Source organism: Oreochromis aureus, linkage group 9 (genome assembly GCF_013358895.1).
Source record: "Oreochromis aureus strain Israel breed Guangdong linkage group 9, ZZ_aureus, whole genome shotgun sequence".
NCBI classification, from domain to species: Eukaryota; Metazoa; Chordata; class Actinopteri; order Cichliformes; family Cichlidae; genus Oreochromis; species Oreochromis aureus.
Genome location: NC_052950.1, coordinates 10092485 through 10119478, shown reverse-complemented (window position 1 = coordinate 10119478; position 26994 = coordinate 10092485). Strand labels below are relative to the sequence as shown.

Sequence of the window (26994 nt, the reverse complement as noted above, 5' to 3'; positions counted from 1 at the left end):
CTGTTGATTCCTACAACTGTGATCAGTGACCAGAACAGGTACTTACAGGCCTCTAACTTAAGACTAGCAACATATAATGCCCACTTGTGGACACATATTCAGCAATCCAAAGGCTTGGCTAGACTCAGTAAGTAGATTGCACACCTGGTTGAACCCAAAATATGAAACATATTATCACGATATTACTTCTGGGTAGTTGCAGTAGGTATTAAACAGAGACAGAGCCCGTTTAGAGGAAAGGAAGAACATACATCTTTATCAGCGTCCACTTACAAAAGGTTATCTTCCCTATTGCTCAAATGTTACCTGATAAATGTCCTGGTAACTCTCAATATTTTCACTGCGGGTGGCACATTTGTCATCGTTGAGGTGGCGGGCAGAGTAGGGCACAGATGGGAACTCCTCCTACACACTGGCGTTGACATATGAGCAGCGGGTTGGACCAGACAAGCACGTGTTTGATTGATAACCCCTCGTGCGTACATCTTAACTACCGAGAGGCTGAACTCTTGTGCAACGCTGGAATGTAATGAAGTACAAGAAGCTTCATAGGTAAAGTTATACAAAAAGTAAAATTACCCCGCATTACTTGGGTAAAACTGTTGCAACGGCAACCACTCTCTCTGCCAACTTTAAATCATACCTCCAAGCTGGTATATGAAGCCTTTTGCGCTCACACGGGGGGATAACTCAATGAAACAGCACTGTGTGATGCATTAGCAGATTACACATTCCTGATTTGTGATTGGTGGTAGAGTATCAGCTACTTGGAGGTAGTATGCCCACTTTAAAATCAACTTGTCAAATGTGACAAGGAAGATACAGTAATTAGTACATATTGTCATTCCCTGAAAATAGATGTATTCAGACAATTTGTTTCATACTGATCTGCACATTCATCACGACCCATTTAAATCTATTATTTGTTGTATGCTTTTTTTATTGCTGTTTTGGAACACTTCCACAGGCTGCACTGTACATGTGTCATGTCTCCATTCAAATTTATTAAAAACCTGTAAGATAGTACAGTAGGTGTATGTGAAGGCTACATCCCTGTGCTTTTAGAAAGAAAAAAACACCACCGCAGGTTTACAGGAGGCTCGCATGTTACTGTGTGTGGGCAAACTGAGAAGAACGGCTCGAGCAAATACAAGAAAAATAACAAAGCAACCCTTGTATGGATCTGACGCATTGTAAAAATGTGTGCCTTGGCTGCTCTGCATCTACTTTTAAAGTGCTCCAAGTTGGGGAAAGCTTAACATAAGGACAATCTTTTCGCATCATCAGATTAACGTTTTCTCTTATTTTGATGCCTAAATATCAGCGACATCACAAACTTTACTTGTGATTGACGTGAGCCAAAGCACACTTCCAGTATTGCTCATACCTAGAGGACAAAAAACAATTTTATTTCCAAATCTTTAGATATGATGGCTGCTGAGGGGAGAAGTTCACCCTCCAAGGTTTACTCTCTATAATCACACAGATGGAGCCAGCCAGGGATTGTAAAGGTAAGCTAACCCAGTCCCAGCAATTTTTCCACACACTGCAGTCTGTTTGGTTTGTTTGCTGTCTCTTCAGGACTGTGGGGTTTTTTTTTTTCCCCACTGTTTTGACAGCCTACCATCTGCTTCAGAGCCAATCTCGATCTCATATACCTTCCCCAGTCTGTATTTACTCGGCTGACAGGACTTCAAGTTTGGGACTAAAGATAATCAGTTATGATAGTTTGACTGAAGTGTACGCGCATGTGTTTGAGGCGATGATTGGAATAAAACATGACAAAAATTATTTTAATAAAATATTTTATTTAATGACATAAGAAAGGAAGAAAACAAGCGCTGATGACCTCCACCTGAAATTCAGTCAAAAAGGGCAGAAATCAATGAAGAAGTTTAAGATTCAAAAATAGCTTATGGTTATAAAGTCTGTGCTAAAAAAAGACAAATAAGATACAATAGGCTCAAAAAGAAAAGAAACCAAAAAAAAGGTATACTATAATAATATATTTGTGCTACAATATCTGCAGTTAAACTGCTCCCCCCTCATTTTTTCCCAAAGGATATGACACAATAAGGATACAAATGGTTCTGCTGGGCCACAATATCAAGCCTTGGTATCTTGAATAGATAAAGTGTAAACATAATTGTGAAGCGAAAACACCATTGCAATAAACACAAGGCTTGTTCTATATATACAGTGGCATTATGAGAAAATGCAAATCATTTCCATATTATCATTTCATCACCATATCATCACTCACCTGCTGACTTCACCTCTGTTTTGGCCCTCTCTTGGTATCCGTGTTGTCTTGTTTTGGTCTTGCAGATCGAGCAAATTGCTGAGAAGAGAGTTAAGGTCTGGGGCAGCAAATATTTTCAGTTCTGTGTACTACCGCAATCTACAATTGTAATATACCAAAAGGAAATTTCCAACAAAACTTCACCAAAATTACCTGCAAAGGCAATTTAAATTTTTACATAATCAGAGATTCATTAATTATCTCACAGCCATAGAGTGTCATTTATTTCTGAACTTGCACAGAGCAGCTTTAGGCCACATCGGCCTTCCTTCTTGTGACACTCACTGCCTCATATGAATTTAATCTGAGTAAAGGTCTCAGCTATTTGTTCATAAATGCCAGAAGACTTCTGGCCAAAATTGACCTTATAAGAGTTTGGGTCTCTTGGTTTCCTGAGGTTGCCTCACTTACTCAGTGACATAACTTGCCAATCATACAGACTGATAAACAGTTCAGCTCACGTAGCAGGTTAAATAAAGAGAAGAGACCCAAATGTGTGGAAGACTGTGACTGTAGTGTTTTTTGCTAATAAACCTCAGACTAAAACCTATGAGGATTTTATGCCGTGTTTTCTTCAAGCTTACTAATTTTTGCAGCTCTTGGTAAGTGCCATACTGCAGTCTCAGGCAAACACTGAAAAAATCATGACAGGGAATTCAAACTGGGGCTGGCTGTCCTCTGCCTAAAGATATCTGTACCTGAATGAACCTCGGTTCACTTTCCGATACTGCAAACAGACTAGAAAAATATCAAATTTAAGCTATGAGTACATGCTTATTTCATTTTATAACAAACGTATGCAAACAAGCCAATCCAGGAAACATTTCTCAGAATAAAGCACTAATTATACAATAATAATTGTAGCATATAACGTAATATCCACAGCAAAATTTTGCTGGAATGAAAAATCTTAACATTTTTGCTGTAACAGTAATTCTATAAATAATTTTTGGGGAAAAAATTCTTTTTTGCTCAGAGTTGGATGAGAACGTTGACACCAAGCTTATCTGTGAAGCCAGCAGCCACTGTGAATGGTGGAATAGCAAGTGACACAACTGTTTGTTATTACCTGGTTGGCCCTTGCTTTATGCTAAGCTAATCTTACTGGCAGCCTGCATCAAATTTGTTTTTAATCAAACAGACATGAAAGGTGCGGCAATCTTCTCGTCTCACTACGTACAAGAGGAACCAATAAATGCAACCTCAAAGAGTCAAGCAGCTGAGATTGACACAGAGATCAGAAATGAAGGTGAAAGCTAACAAACTTAACATGTCAACTTCAGGTCTGCCTGCCAAGTGAATTTCTCCCAACACTGCTGTTGCCGCTTGGATTGCTCCATCAACTGAGAAGACATCTTTTAATCTTTTATTGCATCATATTCAGATTTTATTTAGATTTTTATTTATTTTTTTTATTTCCTATTTATTGAGGTCCCAATGAATGTTTTTTTTAAGCTTTCTGAGCTACTTTGTGTTTGGATATGTAGCAAGGTCATTTCTCCTGCTTTGGAATAATGTCCAAACTTTTGGAATAAATAAAGTGCATCCTCATACTGATATCTTCTGACATACAAATACCGACAACCAACAAAAAGACCATCCCACACTTTACTAGTCATATAGTGGCTGAAAAACTATAAATATGAATAAAACTGAATTGATACTGAGAGACAAAAATCCTTTTTTTAATTTTTCCTGCAACACGGCTAAATCCAGGACAACACCTGAAGTAAATTATGCTGCAGACATCTCTGTTCATTCTTTGAGCTGAAAGACTAATATGCTGTCGACAAGCTAATTGGCTGCAGGATGCACATTAAAACACTATCAAAGTCAATAGCCTTGTTCCATTAGACAAGTTCAAAAGTGGATGCACGGTTATCTCTGGAAAGAGGAAGAAAAACAGGTGGTGGTTCAGAGCTGCCAGATATTAGACAATATCCTCCTGAAGGTACTGAGGACCAAAGCCAAAAGCACATCTGTGAAAGCAAGTGCCCACTTGATAAATCATCTCTCAACTACCCCTTGATGTCTGTACCATTTTCTGCACGTTCACTTACATGTCATAGCCGCTTAGATCATTTCCTTCTGTTTACCATGTTTTTGTTACGCTTAATAATGCACACTAATGGTTATGTTTTTAAATCCAAACAGATATCAGTGCAACCTGAATTCACACGTTGTCTTTGTTTCATCTGACAGAAAGGATACAACAACCAGAGGTTTGTCATAAAGTACGTAGCCGTTGGTTTCCTGCAGGGCTTTCTCTGCACTCTGCACACTGGGGAGTCCGACGAAGGCCTGCCCTTTCATCCGCCCCTCCTTCATTAACACAATGTCAAACCTATGGAACAGGAATAAAGACACATCATTATCATTCAAAGCTTGTGGCCTGGTCGACTCAACGTTAAGCTCTGGCTTTTCAGCATTACAAAAGGAAAATGTTATCTGCTCCTGCGAGCTCATAAAACAGCGGCTGTCGGTCATGCGTTAGTGAGACCCAGCAACCTGCAGGTTTTTATTCCAATTAATTGATTCAACTGAGTAGATATTTAGCCGGTAAAATAATTGAAACTCTGTATTAAAGTGCAGTCTACTACCAGAACATTAGGCATGTCTAACTGTCTAACTACACTACCGTTGTCATGTGAACACACCATGTCTATCCAGCACACAGTGAAACCTGAAACACTGAATCTCTCTTCTTCGTTTCTAATCATTTGGCAACATCAGGTAAGCAGATGGACAGAAAAAGGTAGCTGACTAAATCATTATTTTAAGGTTGACTTCATCAATATAAGCACATGTTAATGACAAACAGCTGTGTAATCACACACATTAACAATTTAAAACTGTGATCACAAAGAAATTTAGAGACGACAGAAAGCTGTCTTTAATTTTGCTGCTGCACAGCTGACTGTGAGTGAGCAGCTGCAGACAGCTGGTTAAGTTATCAAGTGACAACATTCACTCACGTTCACCTTAGTTCTCTTAGGACCAGCTTTTCTGTGCTACAGTTTATTTGAATTCACTAAAGACAAGCTGTCATTTGCATAAATCATCAATTCCCCAAAAACCCTGAGATGCTGTTTAAAATACAATTAAAAACAAAATCTCCCAATTTTCAAATCCCCCATATTTAACTTAAAATAGGACGATGGTGCATTGGTGGTTATGGAGCTGGCACATCTATGCTGAAAGGTATATAAAGGTTTTAGAGCAACAGAGCTCTCATACAGATGACATATTTTGCATATTTCAGCAGCACAATGCTAAACCACATCCTGCACAAACATATTTGTAGTAGATGACTTCAGACCTTTCCCCAACTGAAAACATTTTGCACATCATAAAATTAAAAAATATGAAAGCCAACAGAAAAATATGAAAGTTCAGGACTGTTGAGCTGCTAGAATCCTAAATCAGACAATAATGGGACAACATTCCTCTCCCAGCAGACCAACAGCTGGTCTCCTCAGTTCCCAGATGTTTGCAGATTGTTGTTAAAGAAGAGTGAATGCGATGCCGTGTTAAACACGGCCCCACAACAACTTTCTTATACATGTTGCTGCCTTCAAATTCCAAATGACTCATTTTTTTCTTGAAATTGAACATTTTCTCAGTTTAAACACTCAAACTGTTTTCACTGTTGCAAAAAAGCTGGTGTTCAAAACTCTTATTCAAAGGTGTTGAGGTCACTAATTGTTATAAACGCCAAAGAAAAAAAGAAAAAAGCCAAGCAGGTCACTAAAGTGAGAAACTGATTGGCTGGCAGAGTTGCAGTTTCCTTTTTATCACCTGAATCTGTGTTCAGAGTCTGTCCTCAACATAAGCTCGGTTTGATGACTCAGGTGGAATATTCATTTGAAGTAGTGCTGATGCACAAACATAAAAACGTCCCTCATGATCTCTACATCAGTTTAGGTACTTATTAATAACACAAGACAGAGTCAGCATGAATAACTAAAAACTCTCAAGAGAAAGTGACAAATTGCTAGAGTCAAAAAATAGCTCATGAAGAGAAACTTGGGGGGGAGTGAATCACAAGTTGTGTTAATATGAAGTAAAGACATGATAAGGAGGATTGATGTTAACATACATGTTTCTCTCCTCTTCTGACGAGAGGTTAATGTATCTCCCATAGATGTACTTCAGCTCCTGTAAGACAAATAATAAACATTAGCAGCAAAAATGATTAGGACTTTATTTATTTTTTGTGATGCATCATTACAAAATTGAATAAATATTAACCCAAAATGTTGATGACACATTTGCTTTGCACTTAATTGAGTCTCTCCTCTGCGAACTAGAAGGCAACAAAGTAGCTTATTGGATAAATCAGCTCGACACAGCGTGGAGGTTAACAGTGGAGATTAAGGCAGCCTGACCTTCAGGTGAGCCCAGAGACGCCCACACAGAGAACACTTTTGCTGCCACCTTTTTTCTCACCTTCACCAGGACCGTTACTCACAGCTGTGAGCTACGGCTAAGAAGGCCTGCAAATTCACTTAACAGCTTCCGTATCAAATGTAAGGGAAGAAACCATCACCATTTTCCCAGGAAGCATAGGGTCAAACAGTGGTAATGTATGACATCATCCTGATATAATGCATTGCAAGAACACCTTTTATGGGGTAGTGGCACCTGTTATTTGTAGCCCCACCAACTATCACTGCTTGGCATCATCACTAGGATTAGAAAAGTAAAGCTTTGCTAGAAAAACACCCACAAACCGATTTCTGCACATCAGTCCATGGATGCAATAGCATAGGTATCATCAGGCTTCTAAAACAAGACATTTTTGACGATAACTGATGCTATGCCAATTTAATATATACAACGATGATCCCAGACTCTCATGAAACAACTCCAGTAAACCAAACAACCGCATAAAAGTGGATCAAAGAGCTAAAATTGGACCTACCTTCTCTTCCACTTGCTTTGCAATGTTCTTCACGTATAGTCTGCAGGTTGGCTCGCCAGGTTCATAATTTTTAAACACAGACATCCTTTTTATCTCTGTTTTAAAAGAGAGAAGGAGGGGGTGCCTTGATGCAAGGTGAATTTCAAAAAAACAGGTACAAAGGATCACAGGGCTGCCTATACCAAAAAATTTAAATAAATTCAAAGTCGTTGCAACTCAATACCATCCGCTCAATGTTTTATTTAAGACAGGATGGAGAAAGAACTAGGCTTAGAAGCTCCACAACTTTAAAGCAATGATTACATGTATGAACTTATTTTTCACTGTAATTGGGCATATCGTGTGTTAGCTGCTGTATACGTGCTTGTAAAAACACGGCGTCAGAGAACGTGAGACAAAGTATTGGTTGGATAGCCAAACTATTTAATAAAGGTCTACCTTTATTAAATAGACAAAAATGTCTATTTAATAAAGACATTTATTAAATAAAATGTGCATTTTTCCACATTTAAACCTATGTAAATGGCCAGCAGATCCAGAGGAATGTCAGTGTTTATTTGGAGGTGTGTTTTCACTTATTCAACTAAACAGCAGGATTTGAAAGCAGCTCTGCCCTGAAGCTGAATTTAAGCTAACCTGCCCTGCAAAGCCGAGTAGACCTGTAAATGAGGTTGATAATTCTGTCTGTGAGTCACTGGATAAATTGTAAATAATTACGATAACGGAATCTTAAAATCATAACCTCATTAAAGAAAATGACTTGTAATCATCATCATCTTCCCTACAACCCTGCTAATGTCAGTAATGTTGATCATTTTTGGTCTTCCTGAGTAAAGGAAGTTTGAAAGTTTTATATAACACACACCAACAGCTCAATAGACTGGGCCACCTACCAGATCAGTCTTTGAGCTGATGTCTTATGAGTCAGCAGAGCGTTGGTGACTTTCAGCCACTATACGCCTCAGCACTCTGCGCCACTGTTCTGTAAATTTATGTGGCTGCCACTTTGTTGCCGACACGCTGTGGTTCCTAACCGCTTCCACTTTGCAATAATACCACTTACAGCTGATTGTAGAGTATCTGGGAAGGAACTGATCGGCGGCAACAAGTATTACAGTCAAGCTACTTTCGGCTGCTCGCTTGTCACAAGGGGCTGCCGCAGCGGGAAGCTCCGCATGTTTGATTTGGCAGCTTTACGGCAGACGCTCTTCCCAACGCAACCCACAAAGGGGCTGGAATTACCACCAGCACAAAAACTCTGGCTGGAATTGAACCAGTGACCTTTTGCCTGCCAAGCAAACATGTGAACCACTAAAGGTAGACTGCACGGCTTGGTTGTTGATTCTACACAGGGAGAACAATGTTACTTTACATATCTCCCTTATCTCGCCTTAAAATGTTTCAGACTAACAATCTGCTGACACATAGCTGACGCTGAATGCTTTCATATTTTGCACTCAGAAAAAGGTGAGTGTAATATTAGACGGTCACAGTCAGTAGAAGCTAATTAGAGGCAGGGTTTTGCAATGCCAAAAGAAAATTCTGTTCCATATTTACCACCAGCTCCTGTTTCTGTGAAGGATTTCTTTCAAGGCAGATTTTCCACAATTTGCACTTCTTTTTTGTTTTAGCCATGATGCCTCTCAGCTAACTGGCAGTTTACGCTAATATGCATTTCAAAGTATCTACTGCTTCTACTCTACTTGCATCTAAACAAAGGAGGGAATCAGAATATATTACAGCTCCTTAAAATGGAAACCAAGGACTTTTGGAAACTGACACAGCAGCTGATGCACAATATACAGGACCAACAGAACAACAGTTACATGAAAGAGTGACTACTGTAATCACATAGCTAACCTAAAACTGGATTTTTGCATTGTTTCTTACTGACTGATTAATCTGGTAAGTATGAAAATGATGCGACTTAGATCCTATGGCCTTTGCAGTGACTAGATCACCCCCTGCATCACACTATGCATTTTATCCTTACAAAGACTTTGAATCAATGACAAGTTGCACTGACGCTGATCGCACGAGGTGGCCCAACCCCTTTACTAAGAGACTTTATGTTGCCTTTTCCTTTAATCTGTCACATTTCTGCGTGTTACATTTACCATCTCTTGACAGCCGTCCTTTCTCCAGCTCCTTCCTCGAGATGACATCTGAGACGAGATCCTGCTCGTTGTCGCCGCGCTCCTCCTGCTGCTTTGATGCCTGCGTGAAGTAAAGCTTCCCAAAACCTTTAGCCTCTGCTTCCTCCTGATTGCTGCTGGGCTTGATCTCGCTCTGATCCACTTGAATGGACAATGCTAAGGGACAAAAGTGTAAGCGTGCTAAAACCTGTGTATCAGATTGTTACATTACTTATGCACGTATTTCTCATGTGCCACCAAGTTGGATCTGCTGAACCGCTTTATGGTATCAAAAACAGGAGGATGACACTCTCCCTCTAGCACAGTTGAAGTTTTCAAAGTGTTTACCAGTAGCAGATGGTGAAATAATCACTTCCAAAATGTTTATCCTCTTCAGTAAACAACACCAGCTCTGGATGGGGATGGGAGGGTGGAAGCAAATCCTCTTGGTCACAATTAGTTTAACATATTGATATTTAAATTTCTCACTGTGGCATCAGTATAATCCGAGTTGGAAATAATGATTTCTTTGTCGCGGATTAATACAACAGGGTTTCATACGGCAAAGAAATAATGAAATAATGAAAAAGGTGGAAGGTTAAACTTGGTGGCGCTGACTACTGGAAGACGAGCAAACATAAGCACATTCAGTCTCTGTGAAATAAAGAACTGTAATCAAAATTCCCTCCTGTTTTGCAAACATGAGTTTGAAAGGCGGTGGAAGGATAACTCTTTTGAGGAGCACATGAATGCACACACACACTCACATGTTGTAGATGGAATTACTAAGAGCAGTGAGCCTCTACAAATCCGAGGAGGGTGGGGGGAGTTGTCATCCACGCAAGGTGTATGCGTGTGTGTGCACTAGAGCAAGAAGCGTTGGGAAGCTTTTCTGATACACTCTCTGCAGAGAACTAGATCGCTGCTTTCAAAATTATCCTCCTCCTTATCTACCCCCACCTCCCCTTTTCATTTAAATAGCTTGTTTATCGGATCCCACACCTCCACTTCCCCAAAACAAGACTAATCCAAAAAGCCACCTGTCATAGTTTATCTTTCCCCTGCCTTTAGGAAATCTTTTGTGTTTGACTTTGAGATCTATTTTACTTCGCAGGGACTTGCCAGAGAGTGAAGTTGTAGCTAGAGAGCAGGGAGATAAGGCAAACAGGGAACTGCACAGCTGACAAGTAACACAGACTGTGCCCTCAATGACATTTGCTCATACAGATAATGGTTAAACCTTTTTGGTGGGAGTTTCTACCGTGATATACTGCTGTGTAACACTTGGCTGCGACTTGGCCCATGGTGCGGGCTTTAACTTATGTCAATAGGAACATCAAAACACCTCCTGCATCAATGTGATAATAAACATGATGTATAGTAATAACTAAATCCCTACACTGCCTCTGCTGCACAGAAGGACATAAGCAAACCCATCTTTAAACTTTTGCGATGTATTTGGAGACTGCAGCATTGGTCCGATTTATCTGAACGGTAGCTATAAAAGTAGCTTTTTGCATGTCTTAATACAACTTAGCCTTTGTTTCTCACATGCTATACAGGCCATTTACCATGCTAGAGATTTAACAATTTTCCAAATCTGTGGCTCAGTACACATGTGGATTATTTTTTTTAATAGAGGGGGAAAAAGCAAACTTCGGGTGGGTCATCCACATAAAGGTGGTCGGTGGGTTGATCCCTGACTTCTCCAATCCACATGCTGAAGTATCCGTGGCCAGGACATGGACAATACATCCATCAGCATGTGTCAATGACAGAAAGTGCTTAAAAGCTATATGTGTGATTATGGTTAACTAGCACAATCAACAATGGAAACTGACTAATTAACATTGCATCATTACATAGTTGTCATGGCTGCCACTTCTCATTTCTTAATCACGTCATATTTTAACACATGCTGCTTATGCTAATACAAAACACGCAGTTAATTTTTAATAAATAGACTGGAGCTTTTCTACTCTACCTGAACACTCAAAGCGCTTTACACAACTTTCATCATTCACCCATTCACTTCTATTAATGCAAGTGCTCTCTGTCTAACATGCACACACATTCACTGGTGTAGCGAGAGCAGCTCTGGGTTAGTATCTTGATCAGGGGTATCTGGCATGCAGACTGGAAGCAGCCTGGGATCGAAGAACCAGCCTTCCGATTAGTAGATGACCTGTTCTACCTCTTTCTACAGTTTCTGCTCTTCACCTTTACCACATTTCTACATCCTCATAAAGTTTATTAGTAACTCAGCAGGTTGGAAGAAGCGAATTATAGAGATGATATTTTATTGTTGGAAGTATTAAATACACCTTTAGCAAAGATCTGTATATCCCTCTTTGGAATCACACTAAAAGTTAAGCAGCAATTAAAAGTAAAAATAAATAAATATCTTTCTTGTGATAATTAAGCACAAGCATTTGGATTGCACCTTAAAATGTAAATAAATTAAAAACAGATCATTTACGGTGTGAAATGATCCTCGTCATTCTGTAATCCTTTAATCATATTATGTTACATTGATCATCGTCTGTGCCTCAAGCTTTCATGTCTTCTGCATAACTAAACACAAACAAATTACGGTCTTGCAAAGCCACCTGTGGTTGGTGGACAACTTCTTCTATCCCAATTTCCTTTTCAAACAGTAACTCTTGCTAAATTGTATCTTTCCAATGTCATCAGTACAACTTAAATAAGTTCATTAATGAATCAGTCAAGAGAAGGACCAACAATAATTTTGATAACTGGGACAAAAAGTCTCAATTTCATTTTTGTACCTTTTTTGTTACCATTTCTATGAAACTGTTATTTTTACCCTTTAACAACGGCATGCTCCTTTGTCCTTTTCAAAAATCACACCATCATGAATTTCTACAACTGATTAACTACTTTAAACTTCCTCCTGCTTTCCTCTTTATATTACTCGAAACTGAATATCTCTTGATCTTCAGTATCAGAGGCATCAGCTTGGACTCTGGAAAACTGTCATGACTCAACAAAAAAGCTCAATCCAGTAAAACTAGCAAACATAATTGACAGAAGAAATTGCGGGAGGCAGGATTACCTTTGCCTTCGTCGTCTTCAGGCTGAGCTGGCCTACTTCCTTCAACAGCAGCTGCTACATCCGGAGCTGAAATGCGGAACTCAATTTTCCTCGGACCGGCGGCGTGGGGCTGCTCAAACACATCCGAGGGCTGCAGAGCAGGAGCACTGAGGACAACAAAGACAATCACTGCTACCCTCAACTGCAATCTCTAAAAATAACCTACAATAAAACTGAGCTCCTGAGCTCCTTACAGTTCAGGATATTTTGTTCTGGTCAGATATTTCCCAGTCCACAAACATGTGGCCAGGAGACTGTGTGTTTGTGTATATTTATAGTTTAGTAACAGAGTTTGTGGCCTGTCATTAAGGGAGTGTGTGCGTGTGTGATGCTGAAACAATAAGTCTCCGAGCCGCACAAGGCTGTGTTTATGAGGAAGACTTATTATCTGGAGGTTTTTGTCCCCCCTCTTTAGCCGCCTGTGAATACTGTCCTGAGATGAGCTATGCGTGAGGACTGTGACATGCATGAGTGCCTTTGGTCTACCTCTGAGAGTCTGGCTTGGGAGCATAGAGTAGATCCTTGATCTTGGGCTTCTTTCGTTTTGAAGCTGTTTTTGGTCTCAAGGGTCGCTTGCATGCTTGGTTGACCAGGCCCATCAGACGAACAATCCTGAAATAAACCAAGCATAGGGAATAAGGGGAAAATTGTCCAACTTGGTCCAAAAAAAGAAAAAATACATATCCATACGCTGGATTAAAATAAAATAAAAATCTATGAAGCTAGTACTTTAATCACACATTTGCAAATGTATATGGATAGTTAAATATCTGCTGTAATCAGATTTAGAAATGTATAAAAACAATTCTCTAAATTTATATTCAGATTTGTAAATGTGTAGAAGGATCATTCATTGATTTTCCAGGTCTCTGGAGCTCAGCTGGAGGGCTGAGACATCACTTTGGTGATTATCTTCTATAACATGTCAGTCTAAAATCACCTATAGGTGGTCAACTAGGAGGAGACCTGGTGACCGCAAAGACAATAGCATATGATTCACACTAGTTTTTTTTTTTTTTTTACTCATCAGACCATTCAGCGAGTCCTCAGACCCTAACACTGGGGGCACGGCCGTTCTGGAAGATACCACTCCCACCAGGACAGGAATGTTTCATCACACCATAAAGGTGATCACTCAGAGCAACTTCATATCGAATCATGCCAGTATGATTCCACCGACGCCGTCCATGTAAGGTTCAAAGATTCATATTTGCCCTTTAGTTTGTCACCTGCTGCTAAATCTAAAGTGGAGCAAAAGTCAGTCAAATCTTTGCATTTACACAATTGTGGATCTACACGAGCTTTATGCACATTTAGAAAATATGACAGGGAGTGAGATACAGATGTGAAAGTCTCCACACACGTTTGCAACTAATTCTAGTCACTCTTTTCTCTAGAAAGATTACTACTGATGAATAATATGTTAATACGCCGGCATGACCGTTAGCTATGATGAGGTGCAAAACTATCTGACAGCCAGTCTGACTGTCTCAAACAGTGTTTGTGCTGCACTCTCTGTCGTCGCCTCACCTCTCTTTGTCTTCGTCGTCTCCACTCTCATACTCGGATTCTTCCTCGCTGCTCATTTCCATCTCCTCCTCTGGTAAAGGGGGATAATCGGGAGGGAAGGGAGGAGGCATGGGGATGGGTGGAGCAGGAGGCAGGAGTTCAAACTGCGGAAAAGAAAATTACATGGCTTAGCATACAAATGGGAGAAGCGATGGCTGATTTTGATTTTAAATTAAATACCGATATTTTGAAATTCTACAACAGTCAAAGGAGACGACTTTACGGTACTAAAAACAACAATTATTATTGCAGTTGAGCAACCTGACGACCAGTTTCTAATAACTAATAAAATGTAAGAAAATGAGCACACAATAGAACCAACGTCTCAGAGGAAAGAAGGAAACTCCTAGCAGAGCTGGACGCCGCATTCCCGGACATTTGCATGAGAGAGGATCTCTCCCTTCACATCCTATCAATTTTTTTTTTCTCTATGAGTTTGACATTTTGAACATTGGAATTTCCTTGAATATTGAGCATCTTTGCTCTGCTTCTGAACCAGCATGTCAGTTACATACAGTTAAATGTAAAGTTTCTATTTAATTCAAACTGTATTCAATTCGTTATTCTCTGTCTTTACTGTTTTTGCTGCTTGCATGTGTACAGTATATGAACCCTTTTGTAATCACTAAGGCTGGAAAAGACGAGTGAAAGCCTGACTTTAATAATTAACGGACCCTCTAATAGCAGCAGCCTCCATCAGACCTTGGCTGTAGCTGCTTCTGACACTTCCAAATGGTTTTTGGAATCTTTTTGGACTGTTCCTCTTTACAAAGCTGTTTCAGACCATCAATATTTCTGGGATGTTTTGAATGAACACCATTCCTCAGGTCATGCCACAGAATCTAAACCGAGTTGAGGTCAGGTCTCTGTCTTGCGAGTTTCATCCTTTTAACCATCCTTCTGTTGATTTACTCGTGTGCTTTTTGTCACTCCCCTGTTGCATCACCCAACCTCCCCTAAACTTCAGGGCATGGACATCTTGCCTGCATTTCTCCTATAAAATTCATTATTCCTTCAATGATAGCAAAGGAAAGTGTTTTGGGACAGGCCGTTGATTTTCTTTTCTCTTTCTCTATTTTGCAAACCTTTTTTGTGGACTGCAGCGCTTTGGGGTGTCCTTCCATTAACACAATTCTTCCTCAGCGCTTTTCTTACAGTTGACACATGAAAAAGGATTTCACATGTTTACCAAGAGATTTCTGCAGGTAGTTTTATGTTACCCTCGGGTTCTTTTTTCACTTCTTGCAGGACTGCACACTGTGTTCTTGTGTGATCTTTGCCCACTCCACTTCAGCTAAAGTAGCAACCTGTCCTGAATTTGTCCTATTTGTAGGCACTTTGAGGACTGATGAGCACTCAGGTCTTTAGAATGGCCGTTGCAGCCTTTTCCAGCTTTGGGTATAAAGCCTGCTGTGATTTTGTTGAGGTATGGTTCATACCAACCAATCATTTGAGGGAAGAGCAGCCTTTGTCATCAACTAGACTTTATACATGAAAGTCACACCTGCATCTGCTTTACTGAAACACCAAACTTAAAGTAGTTTTTGGAGAAGTTCTGAATGTGAATATTTACTCATTATTTTTCCCTGTTTGTGTATTATTAGTACTGAGTACTAATAATATGTATTATTAGTATGTGTAATATGTATGTCTATTATGAGTACTCACTATAGAAATACTGATCATACCGAAGGGTTCTTGCATCTGAAAGTGTGACGTTAACACATGAAAGTTCTGATGATTAATAAATAAGCTAGCTAGTACATTTGTATATTTATATGTGCATTTTGACAAAAAAAAAAGAATATGAACTATGAATGGAGAGTAAGTAGGAATATTTTGGCTGATCTGGGAAAAGTGCTCACATTTACTGCTCAAACACGGGTTTTTTTGTTTTTTTTACACTGAAGAACTTTCAGTCTCTGTATTTGGGAAAGTCAAAAAGTTAAGGAAAGGTAGGGATCTATAGCTCTGTTAATCAACCTAAAGACACACAGCTGAGTGTTACTGCCTCAACAAGCTGTCTAACTCTCAGAAGTACATTTTTGTGAAACATAACACCTGCTTCTTTGTTTTTTTAAAAAGCAAAAATCTTCACATTTACACACTTGGAAAGAGCTTTGCATTCAGTGATCGTGTACAGAAGCTTACCATGGGTGGTCTGGCTGTGACTGGGCCAAAAGGACACGGCAAATTCATCTTGTTCATCAGATGAAGTACCTGTATAGTTTGAGATATGAGTTTGAGAACAGTGAAAATTCATACCGCAGGCTGGGGGGAGAGAGAGCAGGTAATATAAATATATATTGCCGCTCTCAAACAGGCAGCCGGAAACTCGGGCTCCATATGTAAAACAGATTTCCAGGCTTTTGCATACAAATACGAGGATCAAGGTGAGATTGAGGCTCGAGTGAGATGCCTACGATGAGGCAGAGCACTGGGAGAGCTTCTCCGAAACACACTAGCACCACCAAGCCGCTGACACGGGGAATAACAGCAATTAAAATCCAGGCAGCGCGGCTCCCAGGGAAATGTTAAACCCATAACTCATGCCGCCCACTTATGGTTTATTATTAATACTTGCTTCCCAAATTGAGATTTAAAAGGCAAATGTTTGCTGTTTGATCTTTAAGAGCCTGGATGCAGTTCAGAAACCTCTGGGACACTTATTCCAGAATCATATTCCTATTTTACAATATAAATGTACGGACTCGAAATGCTCTCACATTAGCTTGATTTTCTTTTTCTGCACCAATTCCCACTTACATCATCATTATTATTATGGCCAGTAGCTGCGCATCAAGGTAAAATAACAAATAAAACCACACAAAGGAAGCTGTGTTTACTCACTTGAACATAAAACTTTGGCACGCTCATGAGGGCGTGCATTATATTTGTCAGAATGCCATTAGAGGGTGGTGGATATAAATATTTCAAAGTGGGATTTGATTGAAACTTCAACCTGTAGGAGACAGAGAGAGAGGGAAAAAAGAGAGTTACTTTAAAGCTGCAACTCCCTGCCTTAAATACAATAAACCCTTCACTGAAAAACAGTCATGAGAAAAAAAAAGTATGGAAATTAGTGTGGAAACTACTAACGTTTTGAATACATTTGAAGGAGCAAACACTCGATCCATTTCAAATGAGTGCATACAGATGAAGGTGATATACTCTAAACAAATTCAGTCATTTTCTCAATTTCTATACACAAAGCAGTCAAACGGGAAAGAAGCATGTACACTTCTATATTTATCTCCTTCACCTTCAAATCTAAAATTGGAATCCAGATTAAGCACCAGTGATCCGAGTCTGCTGAGGGGAACGACAGGTGGAAAAGGTCTGAAGCCAAGAAATCCTAGAAAGGACTAAACCATGCTTGGCCGGTGACCAGACAGGAAAACACCCAACCTTTAGGAATAATGTGCTCTGTAGTGGCAAATCAAAAACATTGTGTTTTGGGGTTACGCTGTTAGTTTATGGCTTTACGGAGCATGTCGCAGTCTCTGATTCAACTGTAAAGTCGGCATCACACCAAGGACTGCTTGAAGATCATTTTAGGCCATCTGCTCCAAGAATTAATGCTGAACCAGAAGTGACTTTTGAAGAGGATAATGATCCTAAGAACAGCAGCAAATCCACCAAAAAATGGTTTCGGCATTAAAAACTGAGAGGTTAAGGAACGGTCTAGTCAAAGCTCAGATTTAATCCCACTGAAAATGTGGTTTAGGGATTTGAAACGGGCAGTACATGCAAGAAAACCCTCAAACATCCTGAGAATGAATTAATTTTGCATATAAATTGGTCAAAAGTTAAAGCAAGATGATGTCAGAGACTGGCAGACAATTATGTAACACGTCCCTGTTTTTTGGGTTTTTTTATAAGCACTGTTCAAAGATAATCAAGCGTTTGCTTTCTCAAATACTTTTTATGGGATAAACTTCTTCACATGACTATATGTCAAAACAACAGTGACACATCAGTGTGTGGCCCAGGCGGTGGCTCTACCTCTTGCTAGGTAGCCTATCATTAAGATTAAAAGCACAAGCCATGCCGTGTCAGCACAGCAAGGCTGGTCCTCGGGAAATAAATTTCTTAAAGTGCCAATCTACACAGCGTGAGACAACAAATTCACCTACACTCAAGACTAATGAGCAAAGACTGAAGGTAGGGGAGTGTTATTTAATCTGCCACTAGAAACAGCAGTTAAAGGTGCGGAGGCCTGGTAAATGGTGCCTTAACAGCAATCTAATTCACCTTCGTCATCATTTGATTTTGTGAATGTAGATTCTGTTGTGTCGCTGCTTGAAGCCACATGTCATCAGCAAGATGTTGTTCCCACAAACATTTCTCCTTTGTTTCAGCACTCAACCAACACACAACATCTCCAATTAGAATGAAAGCAAGCTGAAGTTAAGGACTCTTAACCACAGAGCCCGACCGATGTAAGGCTTTTAGGAATGACACTGATGTTTAAGGATTTAAAAATGTCATTCTGATCTTTTTAACCACTGTTTTTTTTTGGGGGGGGGGTTAGATTTTTCTAACATTTGCTGCATGTAGTCATTTATTTACCTGACTTGACTGGATCAGCTGTTTGTTGTGCTTGTGGTTCCAAAGATGTGCTTCTTGTGTTTAAAATTGAAAAACAGGGATGTTGCAAAGCGCCCTCTGGTGGGCTATGAAACATCAACACTCATAGTTGAAGGGTGTTTCTCCCATTTCTTCTTTACTTTTAAAACGTTCCCTTAGCGACCATTATAAATGCAGCTAATATTATTGGGCGATAGCAGCAAACAGCTAGTAGCGGTCGCCGATAAAGTCGGACTGTGGTTGTACGCCTCTCCCAACCCAGTTTTTTCCAGTTTGCATCAATGTGAAATTTGTAAGATGATTAAAATCCCCCCTTCTGCTCTTTAATTATTAATGGCCAGAAAAAAAAAACGTTTTGCAGTGCATCAGCATATCACAGTAAAGCTGACCTTTGACCACAAAAATCCAATCAGCTCATCCACGACTCCCATAAAAAACATTTTTTAAATCCATTGTGGCAACTTAAATACACATCTTGAGCCACAGCTCTCCACAGTAAAATGAATCTATATTATATCCTGGACGTCATCTGATTGAAAGGGTTTAAATACCTGGTTTCAACTCTGTTATCATTACATGCATTATGATGCTAAAGATATTATTAAAATCTTGAAGCTTATGTTCACCCGCTGGCATTTGAGTCTGCCTGATTTGCTTATTGTGTCTGTGCACCCTCTCACACAGACTTTACTTATTTCTTCTAAATAAAACAACGAAAAATTGTTTTCTTAATTACTAGCATATAATTTGCCACAGAACAAATTACAAAAATGTAAATGTGTACAAAATGCAGTTCTAGCCTTTCTGCTTATACAACGATTGAATTAACAAAATGAGCATAGCTGACCACTATTTTAGAGTCCCTTTTTTTAAAAGCACAGATTAATGTATTTTAAATTCACTTAATATCCCTCAATGTATTATTTAGTCCATAAAAGGAACCAAAGACTAGTGAAAAACAGTGAAAAACAGAGTTCCTCTTCCAAATACGCAATCACATTTTTGCTGTACCAGAGATTTAAAATACGCTGTCATTGGTGAACTCAAGCTCAAAATAACCAGCAAGCGCAGCTAGCGGGACATCTCAATTTGTCCCTAATCCAACCTTTCTACAAGCTCTAACACACCTAAATGCAATATATTCGTCTAACCAGACAGCACAGTCTCTCAGTTTGTGCAGACTAGTATTAGAATATGGAGCTCTTAAGTCTGGGTTGCTGTAGCAGCAGCGAGACAAACTGTCAGAAATGGAGTGAAAGGTATCAAAGACCACCTGGTCCCACCAACTGGCAGGACAGACGGCCTGTCAGGCGCTCAGTGGCGGCCTGGCTATCTAATTGGACACAAGGCGTTTGACAGCTCCCAACTACAGCTCTCAGATTCTCATCCAGGTTTACTGTCAGCTAGCCTCCAGGCAGTTTCTGCATAGCCAAACTGACAACACTCTGACCACAGTTTGGAGAACATGTGTCACACATGCATATTTAATCGAATAAGACAGAGTTTGGGCAGGTAATGACTTACAAACTCTGGGTAATGGGAGACAGGGCCTGTCACCAAAAGGCAGAATGCGATATAGTGTTTTTGTTTTCTTTTTTTAACCCCACAAAATGGCAAAAAGAACAAAGACTAGAAATCTACAAGGTATCTAATGAATAATGCACTAGAGAATAACATCAGCCAAAAAATAAAATAAAAAACAAAACAAGTGATAAAAATAAAATGTTTCCTTCCCTCATGTCACACCAGCTTCATGATGACATGCTTTCATTCTTACCCGAGACTCGGTGCAACGCCCGTCTCTATGATGGGAATATTTGGCTGTTTGCTCTCCTGCTTCTTCTGCTCTTCTTTGACATGTTCACCACTACAGAAAGGCAGAGGGGAGGTTCAGACCACTACAAGGGATGCAATCACAAGCTGCTAACTGACAGAGACGTTAACAGTCCATCAATTTACATAAGAATGAAGGCCTGTGCAGCCCGGGGTTATTCAGACAGCTCACCTTTCTGACACAGGCGGGTCCTTCAGCACTGTTATGTGATCTTGGCCTTTTGCAAACTCCACAACGAGTGTCTGATCAAGAACCTCTAACTGATGCAGTCTGCTGACAGCCTACAAAAAAGATGTTAAGGTGACTGAAGAAGAACGTACAGGACAAAGTGAGAGAAAAACCAGAGGATGTCTCAAACAAACTCTTACCCTTGCCGCTGACTTTTCACTCCTAAACGTTGCAAAGGCTGCATGTTTCTGTGGAGATGGACAAATATGTACAGACTGCCTGGCAACTCAAATGAATGTCATGACGTGAGATACAGCTCATGGGATAATCGGTGAGGAGAAACATACCAAGCGGCCTCTGTTCGAGAAGACTCTGACTGACTCAGCTCCGAAATACTTCAGGAGGTCTTCCTTCTCTTCCTCGCTGAGCTCAGCTGGTAAGTGGCGGACAAGCAGTGTTTTACTGCAGTTTGTTTGGACCGGGTCTTCATTCATTTTGCTGCAGGACAGCAGGAAGAGAAATGGCAGCAAGTTAACCTCACAGAAACCTCCATCAGTGAGCAGCAATCACCTCCTGTGTCCAGTGATAACCACTGCTTAATAAGCAACCTTTCACCTAAAAGAGCAATTTCACAGGCTAACTGGTGGTGCAATGCCTCTTGATACTGTCTGCCCCACTGATGCCTTTGACCGGCTCTATGTTCAATATCTAAATCGTTTAATTTGGCGCCAGCCTTCGCATACAATCATATATAATAGTCCTGTATCTAAGCCCTGTGACCATAAGAGTAGTGAAGATTTAGGTTACACCAGCTGCAGCAGATCAGTCTGATACTAACGCTGATGTATTAGACTGGATATCTGACACGTGCTTCTAACGGGCTGAGCAAGCCTCTGTTTAACCCCAAGCAATCGTTAAAGACAATGAGAAATGTGTTTCACTGCAGGCTGAGGTACTAGGTTTATTTAGGCTCATTTATAGAAAAACGTTGGTATTTTTTTTAAACAAATGATGCCGAATTAATGAATGAATTGTGGTCACTTTATAAACAGCTGAAGTGAAGCAATATAGGACGTGCTGCTTTTTCACTAGCAAAGCCAAGTTTAATATGCCTTTCTTCCAATAGCTGCTCTACTCCACGATGACTGAGTCCTTACCGTAATGTACCGCTAACGCTGGTGCTACACGGAGCTAACGTTAAGCTAATTTATCTCTTTATATGTTCTGAACACTTTTCAGAACCGAAGTAAAGATTTTAAAACATAAAACAGAGGTCCGAACCGCAATAAACCTATCGGATCAGAAACTTGCCTCCAAAACCAGCCAGTAAACAAACTCACTTCCGTATTCTCTTCTTCTTACACCATTTGACAGCATCAGGAATGTGCGTTAGCGCCACCCTGTGGACTGGAGTATGAAATGTCTAACTTCTTTTTGCGAGTCCCCTTCCTCCGGTACTCTCGTAGGCTATTCGTACAGAACACGCAAACATGTAAATATAATTTTAAAAGGTACTAATATGTAATATTTGATAGTAATACATAGCTCACCGAAGCTTTTTTCATCACTTATTTAAAGGCTACACGGCGAGTGTTTATTATGAAGGAAATACCGGAAGTACTTGCTGTAGGCATGGAATTTGACCACTAGAGGAAATACACGGGAACAATAAATGGTTAGTTTTGGTCTCATGTTTTATAGATGAACTGAAATTATAGCTCGCACTCTGCTTTCTTTGTTCCTCTAGCGCGCATCATTTTAATACTTAAATCAGGGGAGTGAAGGCTGACAATGGGAGCCAAACCTGAACAAAGCAGTCGAATTAATAAGCAGATAATGTGTTACAGTAAAGACTGACTACACCTCTCATGCTACCTTATTTCCCACAGATAGTCCTCTGGCTACTTGAAGATGTGTGTTTTTATCGCCCTCTAGTGGTTACAATGAATGAATAAATTGGTCAAGCCAAAGGTGAGAGCACACAGACACTTCCAGTGACTACCTCCAAAATACAACGACAAAATCGAGGAAATAACGAACAAATACGGGAACCTTGTCTGCTCATTTCGAGGTTCCCTGTGTACCCACACATGTCCAGCAGATACATTACGGTTAAAAAAAAAGCTTATTTAAGCTTCCTGTACCAAAAAAATCTCATTTTTTCTTTCTTTAAATTATTAAATCACAATACGTAGATATCGAGTCGTAGAAATTTATAACAAAATTGCTGAAAAACAATCTTTTTTATGCTAATTGCTCTTTCCCGGCCATAGATTCTATATCATTTAGTATAATCCATGTATAAATGCTATAAAAAAAAAATTCAGAGGCACAATAAATTCACAGCTCTATGCAGTGTAATGCGTTAGTGGTGATTTTTCACCAGCAGGTGGCATCCTCACTACATCAGACTCTGATTAGTCTGACTGCTCTAAGCAGGTTCCACAGTAACTTCCAGATTCTCCCTTAAGCCACAGTTATATTCTATTTTATTATTAAACAAAACAGTGCGATGTGATCAAAGCTAAGCGTGTTTTAATACTACAAAAAAAAAACCCGTCTAATGTAACTGAGCGTTTTCTAAGAAAAACAAGTTTACAGTGTTCATTGTTTGTTTATATTGTATGAATTCTAATCTGTTACTGTCACAGAGACTCAAGTTAAGATTTGTCCTTCTCCTGTCCAGCCTCGTGAAAACATCCAGGTTCCTATCCCCACCTCTGAGAAAATCTCCCTACACCTCTCGAGGTCCCTCCAAATTCCTGGCCAAATGAGGCCTTTTCTTTGACGAGCGACACGAGGGCATTCCTCATCAGGGGGACACAATACCCCCTTTCACCGTGGCCTGGCTCTGAAATTTCACAGGTGATGGGAGGAACGGTGGACACTCGATCCTCCCTCCCCTCTCCAGTGTAACACATCAGCCCCAGGAAGCGGGAATGTGGCTGCTGCATGGAGAAAGAGGAAAAATGTGGAGTGTGGAGCAATGTCTGTTGACTGTGCTGAGAGCATTATTTCAGGGACTAAAGATGCAGATCATTAATAATTTGTTGTAATGAAATCGTGATGTTTGACATATCAGAGGTGGCTCTATCGCACCATTAATAAAATGCAAGCCCCACCCCACATATGGGTTTTAAGGAAAGAGGTGAAAGGGGGGGCATGGACTACTAAAACTACTAAAACTGTAAAAGAGTTTCAGGTAGCGAGAGAGATGAAGATGAAAGGCTGTGGCTGCCTCTGTAAGAAATCTGAGGAAATGACAGAATTAGAAAAAGGCCCCTGTCTTTCTCAGCAAGGCATTTTAAATGCAGAGAGACCCCCCGTGGGGGATATTGATGCTCCTACTTGTCATTTAGCCAATCCTCTCATCCAGACACACTTACAGCAGTGGGATGCAGAGTAAGATTCTCATTCCAGCCCAAAAGAAAAAAAGCTTAGCAGCCTTTCAGTGATTTATTGGAAAATCAAACAGAGTCATTAGGGAGCCGTTAAGACTCAATATAGAAGCAGCGTGCTCCTTTTAAGTGGAGGTGTTAGATCTATTATTTTTATTTCCATCACTGCTGCACTGCTTCTCTCAGAAAACACATTATTACTATTTGTTTTATTTCCAAAGATCATTTTGATAGTTTTTATGCCTGCTAACTCGACATATGTTACTACAGCCAGGAAACTGGTTGGTGGAAGCACTAGAAAACAATAACAATCGTGCCACATGTGCTGAGTTGATCTGGATAGTATATGTCAACTGTATTTCTGTATTTAAAAAATAGCATTGCATATATGAAGGCGTCCACTTAAAGTAACATCCTCTGGAAAAGTGTATGTAAGCACTTACTGCTGTGCCATCGGTGTGGTATTAAAACATGACGACAAACAGCAACAACAAGCCTGTAAATCTCGTCTTCTGATTTCCTCTACTTCATGAAATTTCTTGTAGACTTGGCACAAGTTGGGCTCGCTCCCCCCTCCTGCTGCACAACAACAACAATGCGTTTTGGTCTTTGCACAGGAAAAACTATAAATGCTTTTATCAGTGCTGAGCAGGACAGGCAGGTGAGCTCTGGTGACGAACGGTGTTGTGGAAGTGTTGTTTGACATGTGATTAACCCATGAACAAGGCCAGAGGCAGGGGTTTTCTATTAGTAATCACTGGTATTAAATCCTAAGGAGATATCCTGATTTGGGTAGTTAGCTGAAGCTAAATGAGGCTAATGCAGGATTTGTGGTAGTGCGTTTGTGTAGGTATTTGGCAGAATGACCTATGCAGATGTACTTTTGAGCAGTCCCCCAAAAAACACGGTGAGGGTCAGGTGTAAGGATCTTGACCAAGATTCCCAAACAGGTGTGTGAAACCTCTTGAGCTCTGTAAGTCACGTGACAGTGATCCTGGCTTAGAAAGAGACCAGGTGACAGTTTAGTGTTTTTAATACTTACTCTCTCTTCACTATAAAATACTTCTTTGAATATTCTTCCTTCACTTCATCAGCAGCTGAGCTAAAACACCAACAACAGCAAAAAAATGAAGAAGAGTAGTTTTTGACTCTAAACGCTGGTAACAGTGCACAGCGTTGGTCTGCAAAGCTGTGTGTAGGCTTTTTAAGGGACCAGCGCACAACCGTGCTGTTCCTGGTACTCAGCTGTGTTGTCAACAGCGGACCGAGAGTTAGGAAGTTCTGGCCCAGTACCAGTTACCAGATTATGGTTAGGTTTGAGGTGTGAAGATCCGGGCCTGTTTGGGCAAAGAATTAGCACTTTTATCCTTATTTATGGACCAATATGAACCATGTGTGGGTGACCTGAACTGAGCAAAAATGAAAATTTGAAAAATATGCTAAATTGCTGATTTACTTAGTCAGATGTTACGATAATAGTTTATAATGCATTATGAAGTGACCTTGCTTAGGTGTATGTGTTGAATTAATGCTGTTTTATACTGATGGTAATCTACCAGACACAGTTTCTCTCCTGGCTATTTCAAGTGAATGCACAAGGATTTAGGTGAATGCTTCAAATTCTACTTGCCTCTTCAGTATTTCATCTTTTTTCCCCGAGTTTGCCTACCGAAATACTTTCCTGCGTGGTTCTACCCACACAAGAAAAATACTGGAAACTACACACACCGACTCCTGTTTGTGAGTTTGAGGAACAACCTGAAAAAACAAAAAAAAGAAAGAACCTTACAGCATTTCAACTGGAAGAGTGATCCAAATGAATTCAAATAAACCTATAAGAAAACGCATGCTTCATACGTGATGAGTGTTTTTGCCCAGAGATTAAAACTAATTTGGGAGCAAAATAATCTCTTCAGGCTCTGCACCTTCAACAGGGTCCTACAGTCCTCACCAACTCCCCATGACCAGTTTTCCCTGACTGGACACAGAAGGATTTAGGCTAATACCCCTTAGACAGTAAACTCAGGTCATGCCCAGCCTCTGAAGCTTTAAATGGACTCTTTCATGGTTGGAGGCAATGTACGGGGCAGAAGGGGGCTCTGTGGTGGGATAGTGTGCATTTCCAGAAGCCTGCATGGAAACAGCATTGAAGAACTTAGACTCCCACTATAACATGCCTCTATTGTGCTTGTACAGATATGTCACATCAGACATGATTTAGCTGACTGGAAACTTGGTGGGGCTGATTGAGACATGTCTGTTTGTTTGTGTTTTTTTTGAAATTTCATTTAATGTATTTTATTTAAATAGTCTTTGTTACTTTAGTATAGACAGACCTAGTTACCCGTTTCCCAACCCTGTGTTAAAGTATTCTAACTGACTGTCTGCTCTGGCTTCACAATGAAGACGTGACAGATATCAGCTTACTTAACATATTTGCCCAAACGTCAAACTATTCCTTTCACAGTGAGTGCACCTAGCTTTCATTTTGCTAGTTGCATGCAGAGCAGGCAGCTGAATCCCTTCCTCTTCCTGTCTGTCTGTTTGAAACTTTGCATGTGTGTGTTTGACAAAGGTCATCTCTCGGATTGGTGTGGAATGCAAGCACACAGTCTTCGCTCTCCTCTCTCTTAGAGCAGCAATCTTTCACTCCGGTCATTCATGGTTATAGAAGTGTAGAAGCCAGAGTGATTATTCAAACAAACATTCACTATTTATAGATTTGTGTGTTGTAAGTCGTGACTTTCACAGAAGACCCTGCCAGTAACTAGGACTGATTGTTACTAGAATTGAACTATTGTGTTAAATGGTAATTGCTGAAATAAATAAATAGCAATTTATTATTGCCTGTTAGTTAATACACATTAAAGAGACTTCCATGGGACTAAACACACGTCATGATTCAACAGCTTGTACAACAACGCTTAACAGTGATATTTATTGCATGTTATCTGTCTCT

General features: G+C 40.1%; 1 protein-coding gene and 1 long non-coding RNA gene across 5 annotated transcripts; one reads left to right on the top strand and one right to left on the bottom strand.

Annotated features, from left to right (window-relative positions):
- Nucleotides 1-1788: 1788 nt before the first annotated feature.
- Nucleotides 1789-22061, bottom strand: rnpc3 (RNA-binding region (RNP1, RRM) containing 3). Of its 4 annotated transcripts, none has more exons than XM_031759561.1 (16): nt 21795-21942; nt 20985-21135; nt 20838-20885; nt 20641-20750; nt 20413-20502; nt 16896-17007; nt 16197-16265; nt 14007-14149; nt 12963-13088; nt 12438-12583; nt 9344-9538; nt 7227-7321; nt 6402-6460; nt 4514-4646; nt 2264-2341; nt 1789-1855 (listed from the first exon to the last, which is right to left on the bottom strand). In XM_031759561.1, exons 2-15 carry the CDS (start codon nt 21129-21131, stop codon nt 2273-2275), a joined length of 1542 nt encoding a protein of 513 aa, XP_031615421.1. In that variant the 5' UTR covers nt 21132-21135; nt 21795-21942; the 3' UTR covers nt 1789-1855; nt 2264-2272. The 4 variants fall into 4 exon arrangements, with proteins under 4 accessions (XP_031615421.1, XP_039473652.1, XP_031615419.1 ...); XM_039617718.1 differs by lacking the exon at nt 21795-21942 and adding an exon at nt 21978-22061 and having other exon boundaries at nt 1805-2120; XM_031759559.2 differs by having other exon boundaries at nt 1805-2120.
- Nucleotides 22062-22244: 183 nt separating this feature from the next.
- On the top strand, nt 22245-24353 carry LOC120442015. Its single transcript, XR_005614461.1, has 3 exons — nt 22245-22312; nt 22527-22608; nt 23324-24353. It is a non-coding gene; the product is annotated as an uncharacterized LOC120442015 (long non-coding RNA).
- The last annotated feature ends 2641 nt before the right edge of the window (nt 24354-26994 follow it).